A 26,151-nucleotide genomic window follows, 5' to 3' on the forward strand; every position below is an offset into this window, starting at 1 on the left:
AATCAGGAGAAAGAGACCCTGACAAACTCTTCAAAGTCTAGGCCTTGGGGGTAAATACACCCGATTTGAGTGCTCTTTTAAGCATGTGTTGATCTCACATGGTTAAAGCATTCTCACAAAATAGTGTGACGGTCTCCCTATGATTTTACCTAGTGAAAGTGATCTGACTTACGAGTGTGTGACCTGTCTTGTTATTTACTCCTAGGTTCCCTACGAGGTTTTTCACTAACATGATACCACATTGCATATAGGATTGAGTCTTAGTGTATATGTTGCATAACGCATGTGTAATGATCATTGTGACTTGTTACGTGATGGTGGGTAATGAATTATGTAGGTGTGAGATGTGGTACTGTACGTATTTGAAATTTGTTGTCTTGAATATGTGATTAATCGTGAAGGCATGGAATGTGATTTGTGATTAAAAACTAGGACAAGTGATGTTACATGATGAGTGTTTAAATGATGCGAACTATGCCAAAGTTGAGTCTCATTATACCTATATTATTGTCATAATTATATTATTGTCATAATTATATCATACTTGTGTGTTTTCATTTATTCGTCGAGGAATGTGATGACTCACTCCTCATGTGTTGTTTGTGTTTGGATCCTGTGATGATCTCGAACCTTGTTCTTGGTAGCAAATGGCTAGGTGAATTTCTATAAGGAATCTCCTGCTGGAGGAATCGGTTCATAATGTTCTGATAGTATGTGAGATTGGGGCATGAGTTTCTGTATTATTTGCATAATGTTCTGAACATGTTAGCTTATGTTGTTCCACCGTTTAACTTATTTTTCTTTTGTAAAAAAAAAAATTGGACGACCTTATTTTGGGCCGAAGATGTTTTCATACCCTTATTTGATAAATTTGATGATTAATGTGGACATGAATCTTTTACCCACACGAACTCTTTTATGCTTAGAACATAAAATTTATTTTATGTAATTTCGCATTTCCATGTATTTTATTATATAAATATGTATATCGAGGTAGTGAGTGTCACACATCTTCTATTCGAGCTAAGATACCATTCATTTGTTGATAACTTTCGTTGGTAGTTCTCAACATAGGATTTAAAAACGTAGCCATGTGATTTGTTAGAGTGTTAACCATTTCATGATTACTATGGTCTATTTGTTGTCTAAAGACATGCTAATGTTTCATTAGAAACACCTATAGAGATCATGCTACTTTCTCTTGTTATCCTATTCTCGATAGGAACTCTTATATTTCTTAAGTGATCAGCATCATGGGAATGATTATTTCCCCAAGTTATAAATGCTTGTTAGTTTGTCTACTAACCACAATATGTGGAGTTGAGTTTTGACTTTGAGGCATAGGCAGATTCGATTGTGATAGGTTCATCTCATTAGACACTGATGGCATACCCCATGGTTTTGTGGTAGAAAATGGTGGGGTGTTTGTAGTTGAGATTATACTATTTTGTGGCAACAAAGTTTTGATAATGCTTGTTTGAACTTGTGAGCACATTACATCTTCACCATTTACATTTGTAGGGTCATTGTTTGTATGACTAGTACCCACAACCATTTCATTATTCACTCATAGGGTAAATTGGTTTGATTTTGTTCATTGCTGCCACAATTATTGGTAGAAGTGTTTGTAAGGTTATTGTTAGTATTGTTGTTATTACATCGGTTTCTTTGACTATTGCTTGTCATTCTACCACTTCTTAACAACATACAATTCTCATTAAGACTTGTTCTTAAGATCAAATTTTTGGCAAACAAGTCCCATCAAGCATGCCAATTTGTTAATCGTAAAAATTGTATCTATTCCTCTAAAGGAAAATATTTTCAAGATAGTAAAGAAATTTTCACTAAATGATTCTTTTAATAAATAAATGTTTAAAAGTGAGAAATAAAATTCATTTTCGATTATGAGTTCTTTTTAGTCAAACAAGCAAGTTCTTAGTTTTCAATTTAATAGAGAATTGTTTAATATTTAATGCAAATTACGATAATAATTTTGATAAATATGTCCATTTGAATTATAATAAGGTTGTAATTCACAGATAATAGAATAACTTTTGATAAAAGTATTTTCGATTCAATAATTGGTCTGCAAGTAATTTTGATAATAATAAGAAATAGGGATTGGAAAAGTAAAATTTTGAGAAAAATGGAGATTGAAAAAAGTCAATGGGTTAGAAATGTGTAGTGTAAAATAGACAAACATGAATTCATAAAAATTGGGGAATTAAATACATATATGATAACCGGCTGAACTTTTGTCAATTTCAATGGTAGGTGTGTCGGTATTTTGAGGAATTAAATGATTATGTATCAACCCTGGAAATTGGCAATCATTAGTTTTATTTATAGATTTACAATACTAATGGTCGAATTACGTGATTTCGATATGTATACAAAGATATTCTTATATACACTGATCTAATATTGGTAACTTTCTTCGCATAACTTCTATACAATCGTGCTAACTGGTACTTTGATTTTTCAAAAAGTAATTTGCTCTTCAGTAGTTTTCAATCTCGCACGCGTGAATGAAATTATCGAAATGGACAATTTCAATCAAAATAAGTTCCTTCAATTGCACAATCAAGTTTTAAAAAAAAAAAATCTATTTTGCTTGTTTTTGAAGGATTTTCTTCATTTGTCTTCAAGCGATTCCATCAAAATTTAATTTTCATAACTTAATCAAATTTTACATAACAAGAATAATACATATTCTAAAAAATAATTATGAGATAAAGTAAGGAAAAACATTCTAAAAGACAACACTATGATTTACTCATCTTTACACAGCCGTCTTGTTGGAATAATTTGATGACTTCGTTAAAAAAACTCTCTCAATTTGGTTGTAGCTAAGGTAACGCTACAAGCTGGTCGTCTTGTATCATACACAGCCATCCTTGGGGGATAAAAGGTGATGGAAGTAAATACAATTACCCAAAAAAAAAGTTAGAGAAGAAAAAAGTTGGACATTTATACTTGTCCCTTAAGAGAATATATGATAAAGGTCATGTTGGAATAATTTGATGACTTCGTTAAAAAAATATAGTTTATATTTTAAATTTTATATTTGTTAAAAAGAATTGTACTAGAATGAGTTAAAGAAATTGATCAGATCATAAACACCTTTAATTTTTACATTGAGAAGAAAAATATTAATTTGATATTTCAAGTTATGAAAAATAAATGTAATATTTCTCTTATAAGTATTACTAATTATTTTTCTACACACATAAATCTCGTAACTGAGATCAAATACAAGTATCCAAGACAACGTGCATATTTCTGAACTCCACACAAACCTTTTTAAAGCCATCATTTCACCCTAATAATTAGGTAAATCCAATAACTACACTTCTAAAAAAAACACCTTTTTTTTTTCAAAACCATCATTTCCCCCACAAATCACCACCCATAAATAATTACCCCTTACAAATCAGTAACAAAATTAGCAAAATTTCAAAGTCTCAAAATATGAACCAATTAAATCCTCATATCATTTAATACAGCTCAACCCATTCTCTTCCCTCGATAGCCAACCTATCAATCCATGGCTGCTACCATATCCCCATCATCACCTAATTACCATGCCTCCATATCCAACACCACCATCAACAACCTCTTTGATGATTCCCTCACCGAAATCTTCTGCAAGCTCCCATGCAAATCCCTCTTCACATGCAAGAGCGTCTCAAAGCGATGGCTCACCCTCATTTCCAACCCCAATTTCCATTCCTTATTCCTCACTCACCAACACACCCTCTTCCAAAAAACGCAAGCCTTAGGAGAAGACCTTGATCAACCCAGCTTCATTCTAAAACCATACAATGCCTTAGTCATAACACCAAATTCACCCTCTCTCCAACTTGGGCCTCTCGAAAACCACCTATCTCTATCTTTCCTAGGCCCGAATTTCGAACCCACCAACATCGTACCTCAATTACGTTCGGTCTTAAAATTTGTTTTTGCATGTTCCAATGGTTTACTAGTGTATGGAAACCCTCGTCCACGTCACAGATGCATATACCACATACGTAACCCACTCACAAAGGATTCATTGGAACTCCCTTGTGCTTTAACTCTTTGTGATCACGCTGGGGTTCTCGTGGGTTTCACGTGCGACCCTTATTACCATCTTGAAACTGATAAGACGAAAAACGCAAAGGTATCTATATTTTCTGCTTCTCAGCGAAGGTTTAGGGTTGTTCGCATTCCCGCGTTCAGCGACACGAGGTCTGCATTCGACGTTGAGGTTTTTTACTCCGAGACAGGAAAATGGAAGAACTTCCTCGTGTCGTGTCCCAAAGGGTTTGCGTGTGGGTTCTTTCTCACGGCGTCGAGCGTTGAACACGAGGGGAAGTTGTACTTCATGGGTGGAGGGAGGGTTCTTGTTTACGACCCTTATGAAAATGAGCGTGTGGCTTCGGTGATTGAACTTCCCCGTGGCTTTGGTGAAGCGTATAGAGGGTGCCTTGGGGTTTCTTGTGGAACATTGCAATTATCTGAGTTTCCTATTTCACCCTCTAGTGCCTTTGAAGCGTATAGTGGGAGAGTTTGGGAATTGAAACATTGTGGGAAAGGAGAAGAAACAACAACAACAACAACAACGTGGGAATTGGTGCATGAGTTTTGTCTCCCTGAGGTTGTTGGGCCAGGCTTTGAAGAGTTGAAGGCTAATGAGAGCGAAAATGTGAAAGGGTGTAGTAGGATTCTTGCTTTTCATCCATATGTTAGGGACACCGTGTTTTTGAAGTTTGGCGATAACATCATTTGTTGCAATTTGCTAACTCGTAGGTTTAAGGTTTCCAAATACGGTGGTCTCTCCTTGCTTTTTTATCCTGTGATCCCAATTGTGATTCCTTGGTGGCCAACTCCTATTCCTGCACTACCCTTGTAATTGTTTCATCATTATTCAGTATAGCTTTTGTTTTTGATGGGGGATCGGAGTGTGTTTGGAATTTGCGTATAGGGTTAATTATGTAATTCTTGTTCCATGTGAGCACAAGAAAAGTGTAATTTTAGATTCATAAAATTCTTGTGTTTGTGCAGTAATTTTTTTTTTTTGTGTGTTTGTATATAAATAAAGAGCAAGGGACACAAATTCTGAGTTTATGCTACGTGTTAAATTCTTGTGAATTAGTTTTACGTATTCTTTAGCATTAAAACACAACCATATATTTTATTGAGTTGTCACACTTGTATTATATTATATGTAGTTCTAAACATTTTTAATTAGCTAAATAGGTATTGATATGAGGTGGCAAAATTTTTTGCAACATCAACTTGGTTTCGTTTCAAAAATTTTATACCTGGCAGCTAGGGTACATAGGATATATATATAATCAAATAAACTCAACTTTAAAATCATATGTAGACCTCATGCTTCATTTCTTATTCCACGTTATGAGTATCCAGTGCATGTGATTGTAGTTCATCATATAAGAAGAAAGCAATTGATCTAATATGTTCAATTATTCAAGTTAAGTTAACGAGCCAAGCTACAAAAGTATGTGTTTACATATGATTATTCGGCCTTATATACAAGTCATCAATCATTTGAAGTTTCTGGTATGGTTATTTTATCAAACATGTTAGACTTCATTTGGCTTATGTATGTATTCCTAATTCTATGCAGTATCAAGGTGTTTCTGCATCATCTATCAGTATTGGCATTGCTTCTGGTTTAGAAGACAAAATCCCTCCATAATTACGTGTAATTTTTTTTCCTTTTTATAGTGGATGCACACTATTGTTTTTCTTTGTTTTCATTTCCAATTACAATTTTTATTTGTCATTTTTCCCTTTCTTTTTAATGCTTTATTATTATCAGCTTGAAAGATACAGCTCTTTATTATCAGTTTTTCAGTTGTATACCAACCATTCTTGTAGAATGCATGTGCGTGAATATATTATGAATTTACCTGACTTGGTTTAAAATGTCAAGATTGTTAAGTTTCATATATATGAATTGTCTTTAAGTTGTTCAATAATCTTTCCTTTAATTATATTATAATTTTTTTCAAATTAAAAATAAGAAAATAAAATATATTTAATTTAATAATTTTTATTATCATATACCTTTACCTACCATTGGATATTGTAAGTACAAGTTAATGACTTTTACTTATAATTGTCTGACTATAAATATAAATTAATGATTTTTACTTACACTTATAACAAATTGTAGATATTACTTATAATGTCATACAATTACAATCATAGATAAATGTACGTCAATAAGTAAAACTTATACATTGTTAAGTCAAAAGTTAAATTATCACTTAAGACGAATTATGACTTCTAATTACTTTAATTAGATATAAATAAATACAAATAGTAAAAATAACGTCAAATCCATCATTTGATCATATCCTAGTATTGTGCATCCGATACTCCATACGACAATAAACATAAGTTATAATCTGATAAGACATTTACGAGAAGCATTTAAGAAGATCATTTATTTCTCTATATCTAATATTTTATTTGCAAAAACATTCTCTTAAGATCTAACGGAGTCCTATAAAAAATAAATGAAGTTCAAGATTTGAAAGTGTTGATCATTGTCAAAAGATGTGCTTTGATGTGAGACCTGCTTTAACAAATGTGAAATTACTTTTTGTTGAAGTACTCAACACAATAACCTATAAGAATGAACTTTTTGTATGAAGAAGGGACATGCATTAAATGCTTTCAAATGGCCACTTTCATCAAATAAAGATCAAGTGAAGAATTCAACCGTTGAGAGACAACATACACTTGAAGGTGAAGACTACGAATACCAAAAGCTTTGAAAAAGGATATGAATTTTACGTGCTCTTATTCTTTCATCCTTTATGTAAAAAGCTTTTTGCCTATTGTTGTAAAGTTTAAAAAGCCCTCAAAATACCTTGAACATATTGAGAGAAAAGACTAAAGAGTCAATTGTATATTTGTCAGTAAGATGTTCATAGCTTAGTAAGTGAACAATCTTTATCAACAAATCCTTTGATTTGTTAGAGCCAACAGTGACTTGATAGAACAAATAGTAGTGGATTTTATCAAGCTTGGTGTAGAACTTAATTGTGTAAGAGAAAGAAGTGACAATGAACAATACTTATAACTTATGTGAAGTTAATTAGTTGAATTTGACAGTTTACCAAGAATTAAACGACATAATTTCAGTTGAAGAGATAGACCAATATAAAACTTCTTGTGCCTAATCTTTTTGTCTTCCTTAAAGTTTTAAACTTGGGCAAAAGATGTGAATTTGTTTAGATATCTTGTGTTTCTAAAAACATTTACTTCATCTAATAGATTTTTCAGAAAAATCATTTATTTGTTTTTAACAAAGAACCATCGGATGAGGGCTTTGTTTTTAAAAGGAAAAAAGTTTTAAATTTTCTAAAATCATAATTCAACTCTCTTTCTTATAATATTAGTCTTTACATACATACTGATCAATAATAGTCACAATGTGATCCCACAAAGCTAATGGAGAAAGTGTCCATAGGTAAATGTCTATTATGTTTTTACTTCGAATTATTGACTTAATTATAGTAACAGATTATGTTATTAGCTAAAAGTTAATTTTCTTGTAGTGATTGGAAAAGTAGATAGTCTTCCATATTTTTATCCGTAGTAATTAAAGGCAACACTAGAGAGTTTAGAACATTCATACATTCTGTTTAAATTGAGCTAGATCCACTTGATAGGTATATAGTCTCACATATGATAATTAAAGAGGAATAATAAAAGTGTATATAAGTATATTGAGAAGTTAATTATCAAAGATTCAATTATTGTTGCCTATCATGCTTGTAGACAATTGTTTTACAACCGTTCACAAGTTGTAGCCGAAAACCAAAATCCTTAAAATAATGGCTTTCTTATGTCAATGATGACATACATAGGGTTAATAGTTCCATGTTTGTCATTAGAGATGTCATCCTATTTCCAGACACAAGAAAAAAAGATACCATCATATAAGCTATTGTTTCCTATACTCCTATTATTGCATTATGTAACTCCAATTGTATTATAAAAAATTCATTCTAGAATGTAAAATTACTTTTTGAAATACAATGAGATGTGCATGTTGCAATAATAATAGTGTAAAAAATCAATGTCCATCATATATGATCAAAATTCATGGGCTACCTACCAAAACCCTACAATTGGTCCAATTATGTGTATCCCAGTTTTTTCAGACGGTTGTTTAGTCCCAACCCAACCACACAATCTATAAGAGGAAATATATTTTCAGAAATTGTGCAAATTAAAAATTTAAAATATCATAAGAATATCAATTGTGCTAGTCAGGCAAAAAATTTATAAAAATTAACAATTCGAACTCTTTTTTTTTATGATTTTTCTATATACAATCACTTCATATAAAATTATGTACATACATTATACTTGTATATTTTAATTTTATTGTAACTTGCAAGTAAAAGACTTCTTCAAACTTCCTACGAAAAGCTTACTAGCAGCTAATAAGTGTGACTATTCCGTAAATGCCAAAAGTCAACATAACAACAAGAGCAAGAATTAAATTTTAGGTAACTAAATATGGTAGCACTTTAATTATCTTTTTTTCATGAACATTTGCACTTATTGCATCACTTTTATTAGATTTAATGGAATAGCAAAAGTCAACTAATTAGCTCCACCAGAATATAATTTGTTAGTTATTATGAGAGTCACAGTGAATTACTTCTAAGGGATCAGTTTATTTAAATTAAAAAATAATAATTTTTAAATAAATAATTTTTATATAAACGCTTATATAAAAAACAGACTGAATTTTTTTAAAAAAAATAGAAAAATGTTAAGTTAAATAAAAATAATTTAGACAAACACATCAGAAAATCATAAAACTATTTATTTTATTCAAAAAATACTTATTTTAAAAAAAACTTAAACAAACTAACCCAATAATTGAAAGAAAATATGAGCCACTAATGAAAGGATTCATGTTGATTCTATGAATTATGTAAAGAGTTAAGTTCTATCCTTATGAAATTTAATTATTTATACACATATGTACCAATTTGTTTCTTCAAGAATTTACAGAATATATATAATAACGAGTAAATTGTCATTTTTGTTTCTTAAAAATATATAACATTAACATATTAATTAATCTTTAGAATTAAAATATTTTTTTATAAAATAAATAAGAGTATATTTAATGGATAATATCAACATATATATTTTTAGAAATCATATTAACAGAAAATAATTAAATTCAGAGACATTTAATAAATAACTGAAAATTTTAAAAACTTACTTAAAATTTTCCTCAATTTTAAACATTAATATAACAAAGCTTAATACTTAAAAAAAACAATACTAAGAAAGTCTAGTCCAATTGGTTAAATAATATTATAAACTCTCTTATATCTCTAATTCTTAAGAACAGTGATTTACCCGTATATTATTAACACACGTGCTTATTCAGGAATGCGTACACATCCTTTCAACTAAATTAAATGCCACTCCTTCCATTTTAAAATGGCTGATATTTAAGTTTTTCATACAACAGATTAAAAACTCAAAAAAAAAAAAACACTAACAGGTTAAAAAAAATAAGTATTTTAAGATAATAGTATTCATTAGAGACTAATTTAATTTATTAAAATATATTTACTCTCTATCTTAAATTTAATAAATGCATTATTAAGTCTTTAAAATAACAATATTTATTACAGGATATATTTGAAAAAATATTTTAATATCTTATTAAAAACTGAAAAACAGCAATTAATATATAATTATTTTTTCAACGTTAAAACTTAAATCATCGATCATTTTGTAATGGAAAAAGTATGTGACAAATATAATCTTTTATTGGAGACAAACGCTACTTTCCTGTTCTTTATTTCTTTTAACACAACTATTAATGATAAAAAAAAATGCAACTACTTCTTTTTTTTCACAGAAAAAAAATGCAAATAGTAAGAAAGCATTCTTGATCTTTTATTTAAATGCTAAAATATCAATCAATTTAAAATGGAGGAAGTATACGACAAGTACAACCCTTTATTGGAGACAAGTATATTACTTTCTAGCTTGTACTTTATTTCTGTTTACATAAATGCAACTATTAATGATAAAAAATAATAATACAACTACTAATAAAAACAAATTCTTTAATACTTTATTTATTTTCCTAATATAGCTACACACTCAATTAATTAAGCCCCGAAATGAAAGCAACTCCAGTGGAGGGAATCCACGAGTTTCCACCGATAAAACCAGCAACAGTGAACTTAAGAGCTTCTTCAGCCTCAAGAACACGAAACCCAGGCCAATGCACCCTCTTGCTAGTTCCAGCGCCGGCACCTTCATTCCCATACTCGGCAAAATACAAAGTCCTCAACACAGACCCTCCATACCCAGGCCACTCGATCCAGCCACTAGCAGCAACGGCGTCGTCTATGCTGCTCTCCATCACCACAGCCCTAGAATACTCCTTCCAGGGCCTCCCAAGAAAAGAAAGATAAGAGCCCTTCACCGAGGAGAGTTCGGAGCTCGGCGATATAGTGCACTTGTGGACGGAGAAGCCGGTGTTCTGGCCCGGGTCGGTTCGGCCGTTGGCCAGGACGGCGTTGTAGCTGGCGTGGCCGTGGGGGCGGCGGAGGACGAGGCTGCAGCGCTGGAAGACCGCGGCAGCGTTTCCAAAGATGAAGTCGATTGTGCCATAGATATCACATTCTCGGTAGAACTGGCGGAGGACGTGGGCGTAGAGGGTGTCCTGGTAGCCTGCTATACTGCATCTGTAAAAGACGGAGCGGTCGGAGGCTATGTTTAGGGCTACGGCCTGCTGGCCCTCGGGGCCCGCATTGTTGTGGAAGCCGATGTCTCGCGCAATGAAGCCATCGCCTGTGATTGCTGGGAAAGGAAGCAAAGTTGGTGTTACTCGGTTATCAGCAATAGTGAATATGACATGGGGGAAGGGTTATGAAACATAGAAATAACCAAAAGGTATACCCTATTTTTTGGGTGTATAGGTGGATGGTTGAAAGAGAGAAAAAAAAATAGTAAAAGTAAATTGAAAAAAGAAGTTAGATTTCAGTAATGTTATATATTGGTTTGAGCCTTGAATATTGATGTGTAAACTAATTAAATCAAGACTAATGTTTGATCAATAAGTAACACACTATTATATATATATATATATATATATATATATATATATTATTTTCTTTATTGCTATTAAGTAAAATTAATTTATTAAAAATTATAAAATTACAAGAAATTTATAAAATCATGAGTTAATTTCTTTTAATAAGAAATGAAAACAACTTATAAAATTGTAATTTTTAATAATAAATTTAAATTATATAATAAAGTGTGTTAAAAAAAAGTATACCTATTATGTAAAAAAATTGTATTTATTTAAGATTTCATTCTCCTGCGTATATTTTTAATATTTTGTGAAAAAAAAGAGTTGTTAAATAAAAAGTAAGTAGAAATATATTAAAATCTTTTAATATATATCTTTGAAAGAGAATTTAAATTATGTATATCAATTATTACTAGAGTTATTTTGTCTCCTCCCAGCGCTCAAGGGTTGAAACTGACAGTGATGAGAAAAGAAAATTTAAAGTATAATGCCTTTCATTTCGTGGTTAACATTATTACCTCCTTTTTTAATGGTAGATTTCTTTCCCTGTAAAATAATTGACTTCTTTTATCCATGCTGTTCATCTTATGAATTTGTTTTAATTATATGAACCAAATGTTCATGCATATCGCTGAAAAAGTCTATTCATGTGAGTCATTGACTTAAACGCAAGCAAGACTTATACTTAAAACTGTATTGTGATAATATCTTAGTTATTTGATTGATCGAGCAGTAGCTATCAACGTTTCGGCACTTAGCATCATCGCAATGAATTCAGCTCAATCAAATGTTGATAGCCCTAAATTTTCTAGACCCCCCTGTCGATGCATGTCACTAATCATTCTATTATGACTTGTATACCTTTTTTTTTTTTTTTTTTTCTAGGCACTTTACGTTAAGTGAACGTCAACCAGAACTTCTTGGACTCATGATAAGAATATGAAAAAAAGATTAAACTTAAATATTTTTTCTCTTAAGTTCGTAGCATATGAAACATTATGTGTGTATGAAATAAATCTTTTATTTTTCTAAATTCTTTAACGAGTATTGTCGGGTTATTCTGTATATAAAATTCTTTATGTTGTTTTAGAGCATTTATAGTAAATAATTGGAGGAAAATTTACAACTAAAACTTAGTATCAAAATTACTTGCATAGGTTAACTACCCTTTACACAATTTTATATATATAGACGCACACTAAGAGAGTATTTATATATGTTTAAAGGATCAATTCAATCTATGTTTTAAACTGAGGACCAACAAATAACCAATATGTATCTTTGTATGATGAAAATCAATGTTTATATATGTAGTTAATTAAATTTTTTCATAAGAAATTATAGAAAGAAAAAGATAAAATATTTTTAAACTTCTTCATAAACGAAAATAAACTTATATTAACCTTAAATTTTGGAGAAGGATTCAATAAGAAAATGAATTTTTATAAAAATTTAGAAAAAATTAATTTAATCTTTTTTTATCTTACATGTTCAGGAAAAAAAAGTTTATCTAAAAGGTTACAGCAGTCATGGTTTAGTTTGGGTCCTAGAGGTTTTATATTTACAAACTCTTTATATGTGTGTGTATATATGGGCTGATTGACTCATATGAGTCACTTTTGCACACATTTTTTTCAAAATGAATTATTTACAAAACTTATTATTAACATGATGAATCTGTTTTTAATTAACTGTAGACCAAGTCAAACTGTAATTTTGATTAGTGATTTTAGTAGCATGTAATTTTTTTATTAAAAAAGTAAGCTAATTGAGAATGTGATTTGCAAGTCAAAGCATGTCAAATCAGACAACAAATATGCAATTATAGATTGCAACAACTGAAGTTACAATCACAAATTGCAACTTCAAGCTTCTGATGCGCAATGCAATGCGTTGAAAAAGTGCATGAAGTTGAAGAAAAGAGAACTAACTAAATGTGGCGGAGTCAGGTAAGATAGCACCCTTGGCAACACTGTCATCTCCAACAATAAGAGTAGAGTATTTTCCATCTCCAATCAAGGTGATACCATCCTTGTTGGTGTTAATCTTCTCCTTATAAACCCCTTCCTTAACATAAATCACAAACCTTGTTGTTCCTGAAGCTGCCTCGATGGCTTCAGAAACTGTTTTGTAGTTTCCTGAACCATCTTGCGCAACTATTGCATTTGCCTTTATGGTTGCTCCTTGAAGCAGTTTTCGTCCTTTGGATGATACCCAAATGGGAAATTCATGTTCCTTTTCATTATTATTATCACCAATATTGTGGCTTGTTGTTGTGCTCATTTGGTTAACAAGGGCTAATGAGTTGCTTCCCAATTGTGAGAGATAGTCCATTTTGTTGGACATCCTTTCCATAAGGTGATCATCTGTAGAGAGTGTTGAGGTGTGTGCATGAACATGGTCTTTGCAAGATTGTTGGAAAGTTAGAGAAGCACTTAGCCATGTTTGGATGTCATTGGTGTTTCTTTTAGGGGATTTCAGTGCTCTCAAGGATTGGTCTAGCCTTTTCAGTGACATGCTCATTAGCTCTTCACAATAGTCTGTGTATGATGGAAGGATCAAAATTAACACAACACATTGTAATTAGTTACCATTTAACAATATTGATTTACGTGAAAATATATATGTAGTTCCAACAATTCCCTAGCTGCCACTTGGGTTAAGGGACAGTTCTAAGGTAGAAATTTGGGTTGAATTCTGTTGTAAATAGAAACAATATTTCCTCAATAATTCATGCTATGCTATGGAGAATACGGTATTGTGTTTTCATGAATGCCCAAATCATCATGGCTCTAAATTGTAATTGTGGTTGGAGTTTCAATTCATTGCAATCTTTGACATTGTGGATAATTGCAGGAAAATGTTATTGATGTGATCGCAATTATGATAGCAATGCTATTGAGATTATAGTTTTTTTTTACATTAACTATGAGCAGCAATTTAAAATCATGGTCCTGAATGAACATGCATGATAGCAAAAATAAGTTTAATTTAATATAATTTTTATATTACCATAAAGAAAAAATGCGCTATATATATTAAATTATTCTCAAATGAAAATGTTTAAAGAGATACTATTGGTTACCTGCAACAACTGAATGAACTGGTTGAGCTTCCCCAGTCTTGAATTCAGCAAAATATGAACTTGGCAAGCTGGTTTCAAATATGGTTTTGTTAACAAGAGCCTCAATATTGTTGTCAACATTTTGATTCCCTAAACCCAATTCCATTAAGGTTTCAGCACATAGATTGGGATATCTTGTAAGATTGCATTCATTGTGAGCATGCTCTTGATGACCACCAACAAGTGCATCAGACATGGAGACCCACGTCAGTGCACATCCCAATACTAAAAAGGTTACCACCAATTCTTGTGTTCTCATTCCCCTATTAAGAAAAGAACAACAATGGTGGATTTTATCCATCATTCTGATTAAAGAATATCCCTTATTTGACAAATTTGAGAGAATGAAGTTATCTACTTATAGTGAGTGGGTTGAAGCTATAACAAAAAGGAGAACTTTCTCTCTCTAATAAAAAAAGGAGAACTTTTTGTACTTGTAGAAATAATGACGTGTCATAATTTCACATCAAATAAATAAAGATTTAAATATATTTTTTTATTATTTAATTTTTTAAACTTTTTATTTTGTAATTATTTTTCTTTTAATTTTGTGTTTGTTTTGTTTTTTCTTAAAATATTTTAAATAATATTTTTTTATTGTTTAAAATTCTATCTAAAAATAGATAAAAAATAAAAATATATATATTTTTAAAAATTAAAATGATTTTTTTATACGAACAAAAAAATAAAAATATATTAAATTACATAAACTAAAAATATATTTAATCCGTTGCACATGAAATTTTGTATTAAATAATTAATTTATAATATAATGTATGAAATTTTGTGGACGATTCTCGTTTGATGGTCTATTTTAGGGTTGTCAATCGTGTAAGGTTATGTCTATTCAAGCTAAATAGTAAGAGGTTGGCCTAATGCAAGTCAGCCTGTAATTAGTAGTATTATGTGAAAATGGCTTATGAAACTTTTCGATTTTCTCTACTTAACTTATTAGAATAAACTTTACTAAAAATAAGTTTCTTTTAATTTATTTCAGTAAGTTTATGAAGGGAAAATATCAAGCGATCCTAAATTATTATATCTATTCACATAGTTTCAATCAATCTTTATGTGACACTATTTAAATTTTTAAATTTTTTTAAAAATTAATAATACTTAATTATGTATTGTGTATTATGTAAAGATTAATCAAATCCATAAGTCAGGGTGATAATTTAAGACCATCAAATAACTTCTCATTTATAAATAATCTCTCATTTAATAAAAATAGTATTGAATAAATACTTAATTAAATTATTTATCTAAATGCGCCTTATGTGTATCCAAGCTGATTGAATGCTTATTCAAAAACCAATTATTTATAGAAATGATTTTTTTTAAAAACAAGTTTTATTGAAGTGATTCTTCTTCTTTTAAAAAAGAACTTTCAAATTGTTAATAAAAATTAATGAATAATTTTCTCCCAAAATAATTTATCCAATATATAGCCAATTATTCAGGCAACAATTTATTCGAAGTGTTCCGTTAATTTATATTTCATTTATTTTATAATTATAGTTTGAAAATATTAAATATTTATTAAGTTAATTTTTATAAATAAATTAAAAGCAACTTATATTAAAACTTTAAATTATTACTTAAACTAATTAAATTTTTATTTTTAAAATAATAGAAGATGAGCTTAACGAAAATTAATTAATCATCATGAAAGAAAATTATTAAAGAGTAAGTACGAATTAGTTTTAATTTCTTGATGTAATTCTCAACAATGACGCCTTTTCGTAACAAAATTTACATGACTTTTTGGTTATGGAAAAAATCTTGTTGAGGGAGATTAAATTTATTTTGATGATCTTTATGTCTCAAATATTAATCTCATAATTCTTGATTATGAAGATAATTTATTTTGAGAAAAAAATGTCACCATTCCGTAACAAATTCTACACTAATTTTTGTATTATATAACAACTCGATCTGCTATGAAATTATACCCTACCTAGCAATATCTAGACTTGCAACTAAACTGAAAGATTTATTTATTTTAATTGCAAGTATTCTCTAACCTTTTTCGTATGATTCACGCCACACATAACCCAGGAAATTTTCTTTAACGGTAGAAGTGGACGATTCTAAAAAAAAAAAAGCTAGTGGCCGGACACTACACTATTATCTCTTTGATATTAGCAATGTATTTTTCACGTGCATATATAGAGAGAGTGAATGCATATCAAATGAGAATTTTTTAGAGTGAGAAATGGATTGTAAATATAGTTAATTAAATTATATTTGGATTATTAAGATTAAAAGAAAATGCATGTGATTTGTTCACTGTCAACAACTTTTTATCTTAATCGAACATATGATTTAATTTTATATTTCTCACTCTGATAATAAAAAACAAATTCTCTTGATTTTATGATTTAAATTTATATTTCTTTGTCTCATAATTAATAAGAAAAAAAATCCAACTTTTGATGCACATCCTTTATTTGATATACAATAACACAATAAGAATTAAACCTAAAATTTCATCATGCATCTATCCTAACTTCACCACTAAGTCGACCCAGCAGGTTTTTTGATATACACCCTACACACATAAAACATAAAATTAAGCAAAATAAAAATAATTGCATGTAAATAAAATGTATTACTTCCTTTAATGCTTATTATAAGACGTAATTTATAAGAATTAATAATTTTTTTATAAAATATTTTAGAATTTTTATGAAATATTTAATCTTTTTGTTTGTTTATTAAATATTTTAAGTATTTGTGTTTTTATCAATAATTTTGCATAATATTTTTGTACTTTAATATTCTTACATCACCTATAACAACTTAATCATTATTAATAAGGGTATAATTAATAATCTTGCCACTCCAAATTATATGGTGTTTTAGAGTAATATTTGTTCTAAAATATATGTAATTTTACAAAATTAATATTTAAAATACTTTTCTTTTAAGATTACATTTAATCAATACCCAGTGCAAGTATATGAAAAGTAAATGAGTCATTAGAAAGATAAATGACACTCTCTTCCTCCCAAAATATTTGTCACATTTGGAGAGAAAAATTATCCAAAAATAAGTATTGTATTTAACCTTTCAATATAACATAAATTACTCCTTTTCATGAATGTAGTCATAATAAATATTATTTTAGTTTTGAATCCAATATTAGTATTACTCTCTTTTATTTATTTAATAAGATTAATTTTGTAAAATTATTATTCTATTTTATTTATTTATTATTTTTTTTATAAAATAACTAAAAACAACACTTATTTTTAGATGAAAATATATGTTAGAAAGTTATGTAATATTTTTTTTAAATTCAATTAAATAATTACATTATTTAGTTCCTTTACTCAAAACTTAAATATCATATAATTTAAAATGAAATATTAGTAACACTTTTTAAAAAAGTTTAATAAAATTAATTGTTTATATTGATCGGTGTGATTGATGTCCAAAAAGCATCTTAATTATAGCGAGGATAGAGTAATTTTTTTTAAATTTTTTTTATCTATAATAAAACAAGCCATTAAAAACCTTCAGCCAAGAAAATGACATAGCGCTACGTTGTCCATTCCATTGCTTTCCCTCGGCTACTTTTTAATACCTTTGGGCCCCTCACAATCCACTTGATTTTCACCATGTGTACATAGCTGTCGGTGTATGTTTACAGTTTGCTCACACGTATACGTACCTTCAGTACTGTGAAATGTTAGGGACACGAAGTAGGGGACATAATAATACTAAAATTTCACTTTTAAGATAATGTTCTAAATATCATTAACAGAGAAATTTAAAACTAACACAGAAAAATAAACAAAAATGAGCGGATGAGATCAGGGTCTTTTTTGGGCAGAGACAGATGAGCTCAGGTGTGTGGGGTTTCTATGCTTGGAAATTTTGCATATAATAACAAAATACTTAAATGGATCACACGAAAATAATTGGACAACATATTATATATAAATATTCAATGTGTCTGCCCAAAAATAATCCCATATTGCAATATAAATACTTATGAGCTACAGAGCTAGGTACTATATATGTATATCGAACATTAATTAACCATTCTTCATGTTTGATTTTTTTTTCTTTTTTCTTTTGTCGACTTTAATTTGGTAATTTATAATTTTAATTCAAATTAATTTTATTAATTGTTTATTAATCATGGTAACGAGACTTCTTTCCTTTACGCTCGCTGACATTTAAGTTTTCTACACATCTTTTACATTCAAAGTTGCTTTAAGTAATATATATATCTTTTCAAACTATAGATGGATTACTATTACAGATGACTTTGTGTATCATAAAAGTTATTCTTAAACTTCTAATCCCCTTTTTACCGAGACACTCAATATATTTATCATTACGAAAAAAAATTAATTTTTGACTTTTAATTATGACAACTAGTTTAAATTATGAGTAAATGAAGTGTATACATTAGTTGTACGTACGTATGAGTGTTAAACCATACTACTTATGAATTTGATCCGAAAGCGATGACAATATATTTCCACTTCAGAACAAAATCATTGACTCTTAACATTCTTTAGGGTAGGCTGGTTGGTCACAACAGAAAATGATCCACAAAAAGAAGGGCAACTGATAAATAAAAGAGGATGTTAGTGGAAACTCTTCCATTAGTAACTCATGGTAGTCTGGCTAGGTAGTTGTGCTCGTAGGACCAAAAGGGGTCTCCTCCACAAGGAGGGGGCAAATAGCAAAGTAGGGATTTCAGAATAAGAAAATAATAATTAAAATTTGTGAGGATTTGAAAAAAAAAAGATTACTCATTATATTCTTTATCATGATCATCACTATAAATTTTTATTATAAAAAATACCAAAATTTTTAAGTTTTCTTCGTTACCATTTTTTTTAAGTTTTATTATTTATATTTTTTCTTCTGTAGCTAGCCGCAACGAAATTATACAAATGTTGCGTATTTCCGGTTGCCTATTCATGAGAGATTGATGCTAAGCGACTGAAAAGAAAGACACCAACAAATTAAAGGAAGATTTCCAGCAATAGTTGAAAATACTATACATACATAGATTGTTTAAGGAATATTAATCTTTTTTTTTTTTTACAGAAACTAAAAATTATGTCAGCAAATGAATAATTAAGACTTTATACCAGAAGTGTTCTCGAATTTTCTGTAAAAACAATAATTGATCAACTACCTGCTGGTTATTTTTATGATGTTAAATTGATCAAAAACCAACTTTAAAAAAATACGATGACATTGTAGTAAATAGATGCAACAGTTCTACCATGCTTTACCAACGTATTCAAATACAAATTATTGAACTATTTAATCTATACCTATTGTTGTGAGAGGTTTTGAGCATTCCATGTTATTGTCAGCTAAAGGTTGGAAAATAAAACTATCTAACGAATTGAAGATATTCGAACGTTGAGATGCAGCATTGTCAATTTACGAGCTTCGAGAATAAGTTGCCCAAAAGTGTACGTGTAGGATTAGTATGCAAGTGTAACAATTTGCTAAATTGAGCTGCAAAATTTTGGTACCTTGTTTGCCGCACTTAGGCCTGATAAGGAGACAATTGCTCATGTAGTGTTTGCTAAGGGTGGCCACAACCATTATTATTGAATGTGTTTTTCTTTTTTCTATTGGCTTTTTACATCAATCCAGAAATCTCTTTAAAATATGATTTAATTTAAGCATTTCACTGCAGTGGGCCTACTGCAATTTTTTCAATTGTACTTTTTTGCAATAATATATTGGGAGTTATAATTAAATTTTATTGTGACGTGTAAAAAATACATTCATGCAGGGGACACGTGTTCCTTAAAAAAATTATAGTTTAAATCTAGAATCTAGAATTCAATACGTTTTTGGATTTATGTAAATATAGATAAATTCAATTTTAATGTTTTTTATTAGTTTTGAATGCCATTTTTAAAAAAAATAATTCCTATTGCTTTTTTTTTTTTATCGTTAACATGATATACATTTAAATATATTACGTAAGCAATAATATAAAATTTATATGATTTAAGTAGTATATAGTATGCTTAATATAAACATCTATAAATTTTGTTCTTTTAATTCTTCTTATTATTTTTTACAAGAGTTTATTTTTTAATCAATAGAGTAAATTTCAGCTGTATGTATTAAAATTATTATATAATTTTAAGATATTTAGTTTGGTTGAATTACCAAAAATAATTAAAAGAATTTAAGAAAGGTTTTGTGCACATAAGTTTTTATATGGTAACATAACTAGTTTCTACAAGTTATAGTTATTGCACTTACATTCAAAAAATAAAAACAACTTAGCTTTTTTAGAATTAAAAAAATAAAACATACTAAATATTTATATTCACATGTATCAATATCAATTTAGCATTTTTATAAATGACATAAATTATTTAAATGAAATTTTTATATATATTAACTTATATTTTATTTATAAGTAATTCTTAAACAACACAAAACATCCTAAATTAAAAATTAAAAACCATCAACATTAATAGATTAAAAGAGAAAAAGAAGAATTGACTGATGGCTATCACCATTCTCATCACTGACAATCACCACTTAAGATGTGGTTGCCCCCTGTTCTATGTGACATTTCTATGTCACACAACCTTGTTTCAAACCATGACTCGTCACAAAATTGTAACATTAATATTCCTTTCCTTGTAGTCATACACAAGAGCGTAAATGAGTATAGTCGAGTTAAACACTTATAGTTTAGGCTTGACTTGTGAAAAAAAAAAGTATGCTCAAGCTTAGTTTCAATGTTTAAATGAGCCTAACTGAAAGCTTGAGCTTGACTGTTTGAAAACTCTAAGGTTTTTTTAACTTATAATTATTTATAATTTAATTATTCTTGTTTTTATGGGAAAAAAAACTTAATTAGGTTTTAGCTTTATCCATTTAGTATTTAATAAACATTTTAATACCATTTGATAATCTACAAATATAAATATGTGATCAATATTTGACATGTAGAATTCACATTTAATTTTTTTATTAAATATTAGATCTATATTATTTTAATTTAAAAAATAAAAAAGTAACATGAATATTTATATATTAAAGTAAATACTAATATATGAGTGATATGATGAAAAAGGAATAGATTGATGGAAAAAAGAGGTGGAAAAGTAGATGAAATAGAAAGTGACCACAAAAATATTTTTTTTACGAAAATATTGCTTAAAAAATTTATATGATAGTTCAAGTTCTCCACCTTGGTTCAATTAAGATACAGTACTTTAAATGTTTATTTTTATTTGAAAATTTTAATAAATTTATAATGAGGTGTAACATTTAAGATAATAAAGTATTTATTTAATTAAACTATCATCTTAGGTTAACCAATAAATAGTTTTATACAATTTAATAAATATAAGTATAATTAAAAAACTACAGTAGTGATGTTTTTTTAACTTTTATACTTTTTTAATAGTATTTGCTCCATTGAGTAGAATTTTAAATACAAAAAATACTTTCAATTTAATTTTGTATATTTAGTAAAAGTGACATCTTTGCAGTAAAAAAAATTATAAGTGACATTTTAGGACAACAAAATCTACATTTTAATTTTTTTTAGAATACAACTCAACTCAACTGGTATATAAATTTATATACTAATGATGTTAATAATTAGACCCTTTTTAATTGTACAAGCCTAGTTGAGCTGGTACACCTGTGCCATTGATCCATGTCCCTTGCAAGAAAGCCTCAACTGTGTACCTGGTAGCCTCATCTCTATTGATGACTTTACGGCCAGGCCAATTAACCCTAGCAGTGGTGATGGAACCAGCCCCATTGTTGTTGTACTCTCCGTAGTAAAGGGTGCTTAGGGCAAAGTTCCCTTCCCAGGGAAGAAACCCATCAGGGTGAATTAGGTCATCAATCTGAGTCTCCATGATGATGGTTCTTGAATACTCCTTCCATGGCCTTCCGAGGTAATTCTTGATTCTGTCCTTCACCGGAACCAAATCTGTGCCGGCCTTGATAACGCACTTCTGGAGGACGAAGCCAGTGTTTTCTTGCTTGTCGAGCCTTCCTTGTGCTGTCACGATGTTCTGTTGGTTGTCAAGTGGCTTTCTTACCACCATGGTGCAGTTCTGGAAAACGGCAGAGGCGTCACCAAAGATGAAGTCGATTGTTCCAGAGATGTAGCAGTCGCGATAGAATTGCCTGTGGGTTTGGGCATAAAGAGTGTCTTGGTAGCCCTCGAAGGCGCAGTTGAAGAATATGGCTTGGTCGGCTTGCACTCTTGCGGCCACTGCCTGGTGCTTCTCTGCACCGGCTGTGTTTCTGAATCCCATGTCTTTCGCCAAGAATCCACCTCCAAGTACAACTGCAGTGTGCACGGAATAATAGAGGCAAGAAGAAAGAATACTGACTCTAAAATAATTTTGCATATTATTATCTCATTATCGTTTGAATTAAATTTCAATACAAATCGTTGTTTAAATTATTTTTAAAATAATTATTTAAAAACTTAAAAAATTTATCATATATAATAATAAGTTGTGATTACATAATTATGTTAAACTTTTTATATTGTAGTGTATAACCATTTTTCTCATAATATAATAGATATTCTTCTAACATTTTTCTTAATTGAATTATTACTATTTATGAACCTGATGGACAAGTATATTTTCTGGTTAAGAATGAATAACTAATTTTTCAAGTTATTCATATTTATTTAAAAGTTTAATATCTCTTAAAAAATAGTTTTTTAACACCTCATGTATCATTTAATACATGCAAGTGAGATGTTGTACAAAATGAGGAAAATTTGATTCAAAGAGAAAGATAACAAATATTTTTTTTAACACCTCATGTATCATTTAAATCATGCAAGTGAGATGTGGTACAAAATGAGGAAAATTTGATTCAAAGAGAAAGATAGGGAGAATTGAGATTATGTATAAGTAAGATGTTTAAAATATTAAGATATTTATTTATTATTATTCATATTTTTCTATACATGCAAGTTAAGAAATTAATCTTAATAACTAAGCTTAGGGGACCTAATTATATACTAAATTGTAGATGTGGTACAAAATGAGGTTTGATTGAGGAGAGAATTTACACTTACCGAATGATGCAGTTTGGAAAGTCCTGACTCCATCCACGAAATTTTTGTTGCCAGTGATGATACTCTTTTGCTGTCCGTCACCGTACATGGTTACGTTTAGCATTTTCTTTGTCACTGTCACGGTCTCATCGTACACTCCTTCTTTAACATAAACCACGTACCTGCATAAACAAATAAATCCCTTGCATGAAAGCATGTATAGATAACACACGTTAAACTAATAAACTAATGTGATTTGGTTACACATTAATTTCAAAAAGTTGTTTCCTTTTTTTCTCCAAAAATAAGTTACTAAAATACTCTTGGTCCTATTTATAAGAAATATGTGACAATATATTTTACATTATAATTTGTTTTTTTTTTTATAAAAGACACTTGAAGGTAATAAAACAATCATACCTTCCGTCGTATTTTGATGGGATGGCAGCCAAAGCTTCAGAGATGGTTTTGAAGTTTCCGCTGCCATCTTTTGCCACGGTGACATTAGGTGTGGGTTTCTCATTTGATCCGATAAACTCAGCAGGGCCGGCCCAAACAGAAACTGGACCAGCCCATGCAGGAATGGAACCTGCAGCCCAAGAAGGAACTGGGCCAGGAGCAACACCAGGAGCAAGAGCAGCACCTGCAGTAGTAGGAGCAACACCTGTAGTAGTAGGAGCAACACCAGGAGCAGAAGCATAACCAAAAGAAGAAGAACCAGAACCAAATATAGACCCAAAACCAGCACCAACAGCAGAAGCAGAAGCAGTAGTAGGTGCAGGTGCATCATCACTGGTAATCTCCCAAGGAAGATGAAGCTCCCCGGCGCCTTGGAAGATCGAAAAGAACGAAGAGAACTGCGAAACAACGGCGAGGGAGTTGCTCACAAGCTCCTTGGACTCATTAAACATGTTGCTTAACTCATCCTTGATCTTCCCTTTGGGGAAACCATCAATGCAGGTTTGTTGGTAAGACATAACCGCACTAAGCCAGTTGTTCAATTCAGCACCCTTTGTGGAGAGCCTGTCCGCGTCGTTATCACCCACCTCGGTGATCGACAACTCAAGCTCTTCCTTGGCGTCCTTGAACAAGCCCTGGCAATCCTCGTACGCCCCCTTCTCCTCCTCAGAGGCCTTGTCCATCATCTTTGCCGTTCCGTCGAAGGCCTTTGTAACCTCCTTCTCGGCCAGAATCATGGACACCATCATTAGGTCTTTTGGCTGCGCCAATTTGGGGTCCTTCTTTAGGGCTTCTCCGAGGGTGGTTTCGCATTTTTCCTTGTATTCAGCGGATCCGCAAATCATCTTCACCAGCCTGGAGTTTTGGTCCACGTGTGACGTGGCGGCGGAGTTCTGTGGCAATGGCGTGGCGTGCTTTGGATTATTATTAGGGCCTGTTCTTTGGACAACCACGAATGTCGCGGCGCCTATGACGCACGCGAGGAGGACGGCGGAGATGAGACCGATGAGGATCTTCTTCTTCATCTTAAGCCTCTCCTCGTTCCTCCGCCGTTCGGTGATCATGTCGAAATCCTGGAACGCCATTATCGCACGGTTCGTTTGGGTTTGGTTTTTTTTTTTTTGGCGAAATTGTGTGTCTAAGGCATTGTAGAAACTCTGCCCTAGACTTAAGGGACAATGAATATGGTGAAAGAGAAAATAGAACCGAGCGTTGCTTAGTTTAATGTTAGGCTCTTTTCCCCCTTTGCTTTCTTGCATGAGCGTTTGGAACTTTATCATTGTTTGGGCATGCACGTGTGGACGAGAGTTGTTTCAGGTGTTTCTATTTTCGAAAGCTTGTTAAGGATTGAGTTCAAAGATTAATAGGGTCATCAGAGGTTTGTATTAGTTTGTTTCCAACTTTTTTGGTCTCAGACTCAGACCATGTTTGAAAACTCTTTTCTATGTTCTGTCCATTTTCCAAGTGTGTCAAGACAACACTAGTGGTAATATAATTATAAATAGAAACATGTTGTATAACAAGTAGCAGTTTTGTTAGTTTGGTCAGTACGGTTCACTCTTCCTCATTTTAAAAATTAAGGTTTCGAATAATGATTATTAATTAAAAAAATTGTGGTTGATATGTAATGTAATAATTTTATAATTTATTTAATGTGCAATTAAGTATTTTGTCACAATTTTAATTATTAAGTTTTTATTACCATTTTTTACATTATACTTGGTCTTTCAATGTGCATCTATCTAGCTATATTTATATACGATATACTGTGTAAAAGAAACTTGAAGTATTATAAGTCATAGGATTAAAAATTTTAATTTAATAATAATTACTAATTTGATTCAATAAATATCTAATATATTTAAACATTGTCAATTGTTGGATAGAATTTCTAATTTGATAATAGCTGTTGGTATATTTGATTTTTTGTCATTCATTTCTCCGATTTTAATGTTTTTCACACAATGATATTGTTGTGTATGTGCTAAAAAATTAAATTATTCACATTAATCATTATATAATTTTGATAACTTTTTCAATCATTGTTTGTATTTTTTAATGTAATTTTATTTAATATACTACAAAGTATTTTAAAAATGATAATTATATATATATATATATATATATATATATATATATATATATAAAATTTACAAGTGAAACAAATCCGTACAACGCACGAGTTTAAAATCTAATTATATGTAGTTGAGTAATGATACATGAAAATCCATATATTATTAAACACTTATTTGACATTTTTCTTTTATATTGTTATCTTCCTATCAAATAATATAGCATATCATATCAATGTTTTTCTTTCTTTCTTTTTTTTTTCAAGGTGTCAAATAACATCATCCATACATCTTTTAGCCTGTATATTTAAAAAGGAGTGAAGTCTCATACTTTTGA

General features: G+C 30.1%; 3 protein-coding genes across 3 annotated transcripts; 1 reads left to right on the plus strand and 2 right to left on the minus strand.

Annotated features, from left to right (window-relative positions):
- The first annotated feature begins 3,547 nt into the window (after window positions 1–3,547).
- Window positions 3,548–4,894, plus strand: LOC114368119. The gene has a single exon (XM_028325472.1). It carries the CDS (start codon window positions 3,548–3,550, stop codon window positions 4,892–4,894), a length of 1,347 nt encoding a protein of 448 aa, XP_028181273.1.
- Window positions 4,895–9,961: 5,067 nt separating this feature from the next.
- On the minus strand, window positions 9,962–14,571 carry LOC114367454 (pectinesterase). Its single transcript, XM_028324645.1, has 3 exons — window positions 14,193–14,571; window positions 13,039–13,647; window positions 9,962–10,872 (listed from the first exon to the last, which is right to left on the minus strand). Exons 1-3 carry the CDS (start codon window positions 14,533–14,535, stop codon window positions 10,172–10,174), a joined length of 1,653 nt encoding a protein of 550 aa, XP_028180446.1. The 5' UTR covers window positions 14,536–14,571; the 3' UTR covers window positions 9,962–10,171.
- A 7,235-nt stretch (window positions 14,572–21,806) lies between these two features.
- LOC114367563 (putative pectinesterase/pectinesterase inhibitor 45) lies at window positions 21,807–24,979 on the minus strand. Its single transcript, XM_028324760.1, has 3 exons — window positions 23,704–24,979; window positions 23,305–23,465; window positions 21,807–22,554 (listed from the first exon to the last, which is right to left on the minus strand). The coding sequence occupies exons 1-3, from the start codon at window positions 24,825–24,827 to the stop codon at window positions 21,863–21,865; spliced, it is 1,977 nt and encodes a 658-aa protein (XP_028180561.1). The 5' UTR covers window positions 24,828–24,979; the 3' UTR covers window positions 21,807–21,862.
- Between the last annotated feature and the right edge of the window lie 1,172 nt (window positions 24,980–26,151).

This window comes from Glycine soja, chromosome 9 (assembly GCF_004193775.1).
Source record: "Glycine soja cultivar W05 chromosome 9, ASM419377v2, whole genome shotgun sequence".
NCBI lineage: Eukaryota > Viridiplantae > Streptophyta > Magnoliopsida > Fabales > Fabaceae > Glycine > Glycine soja.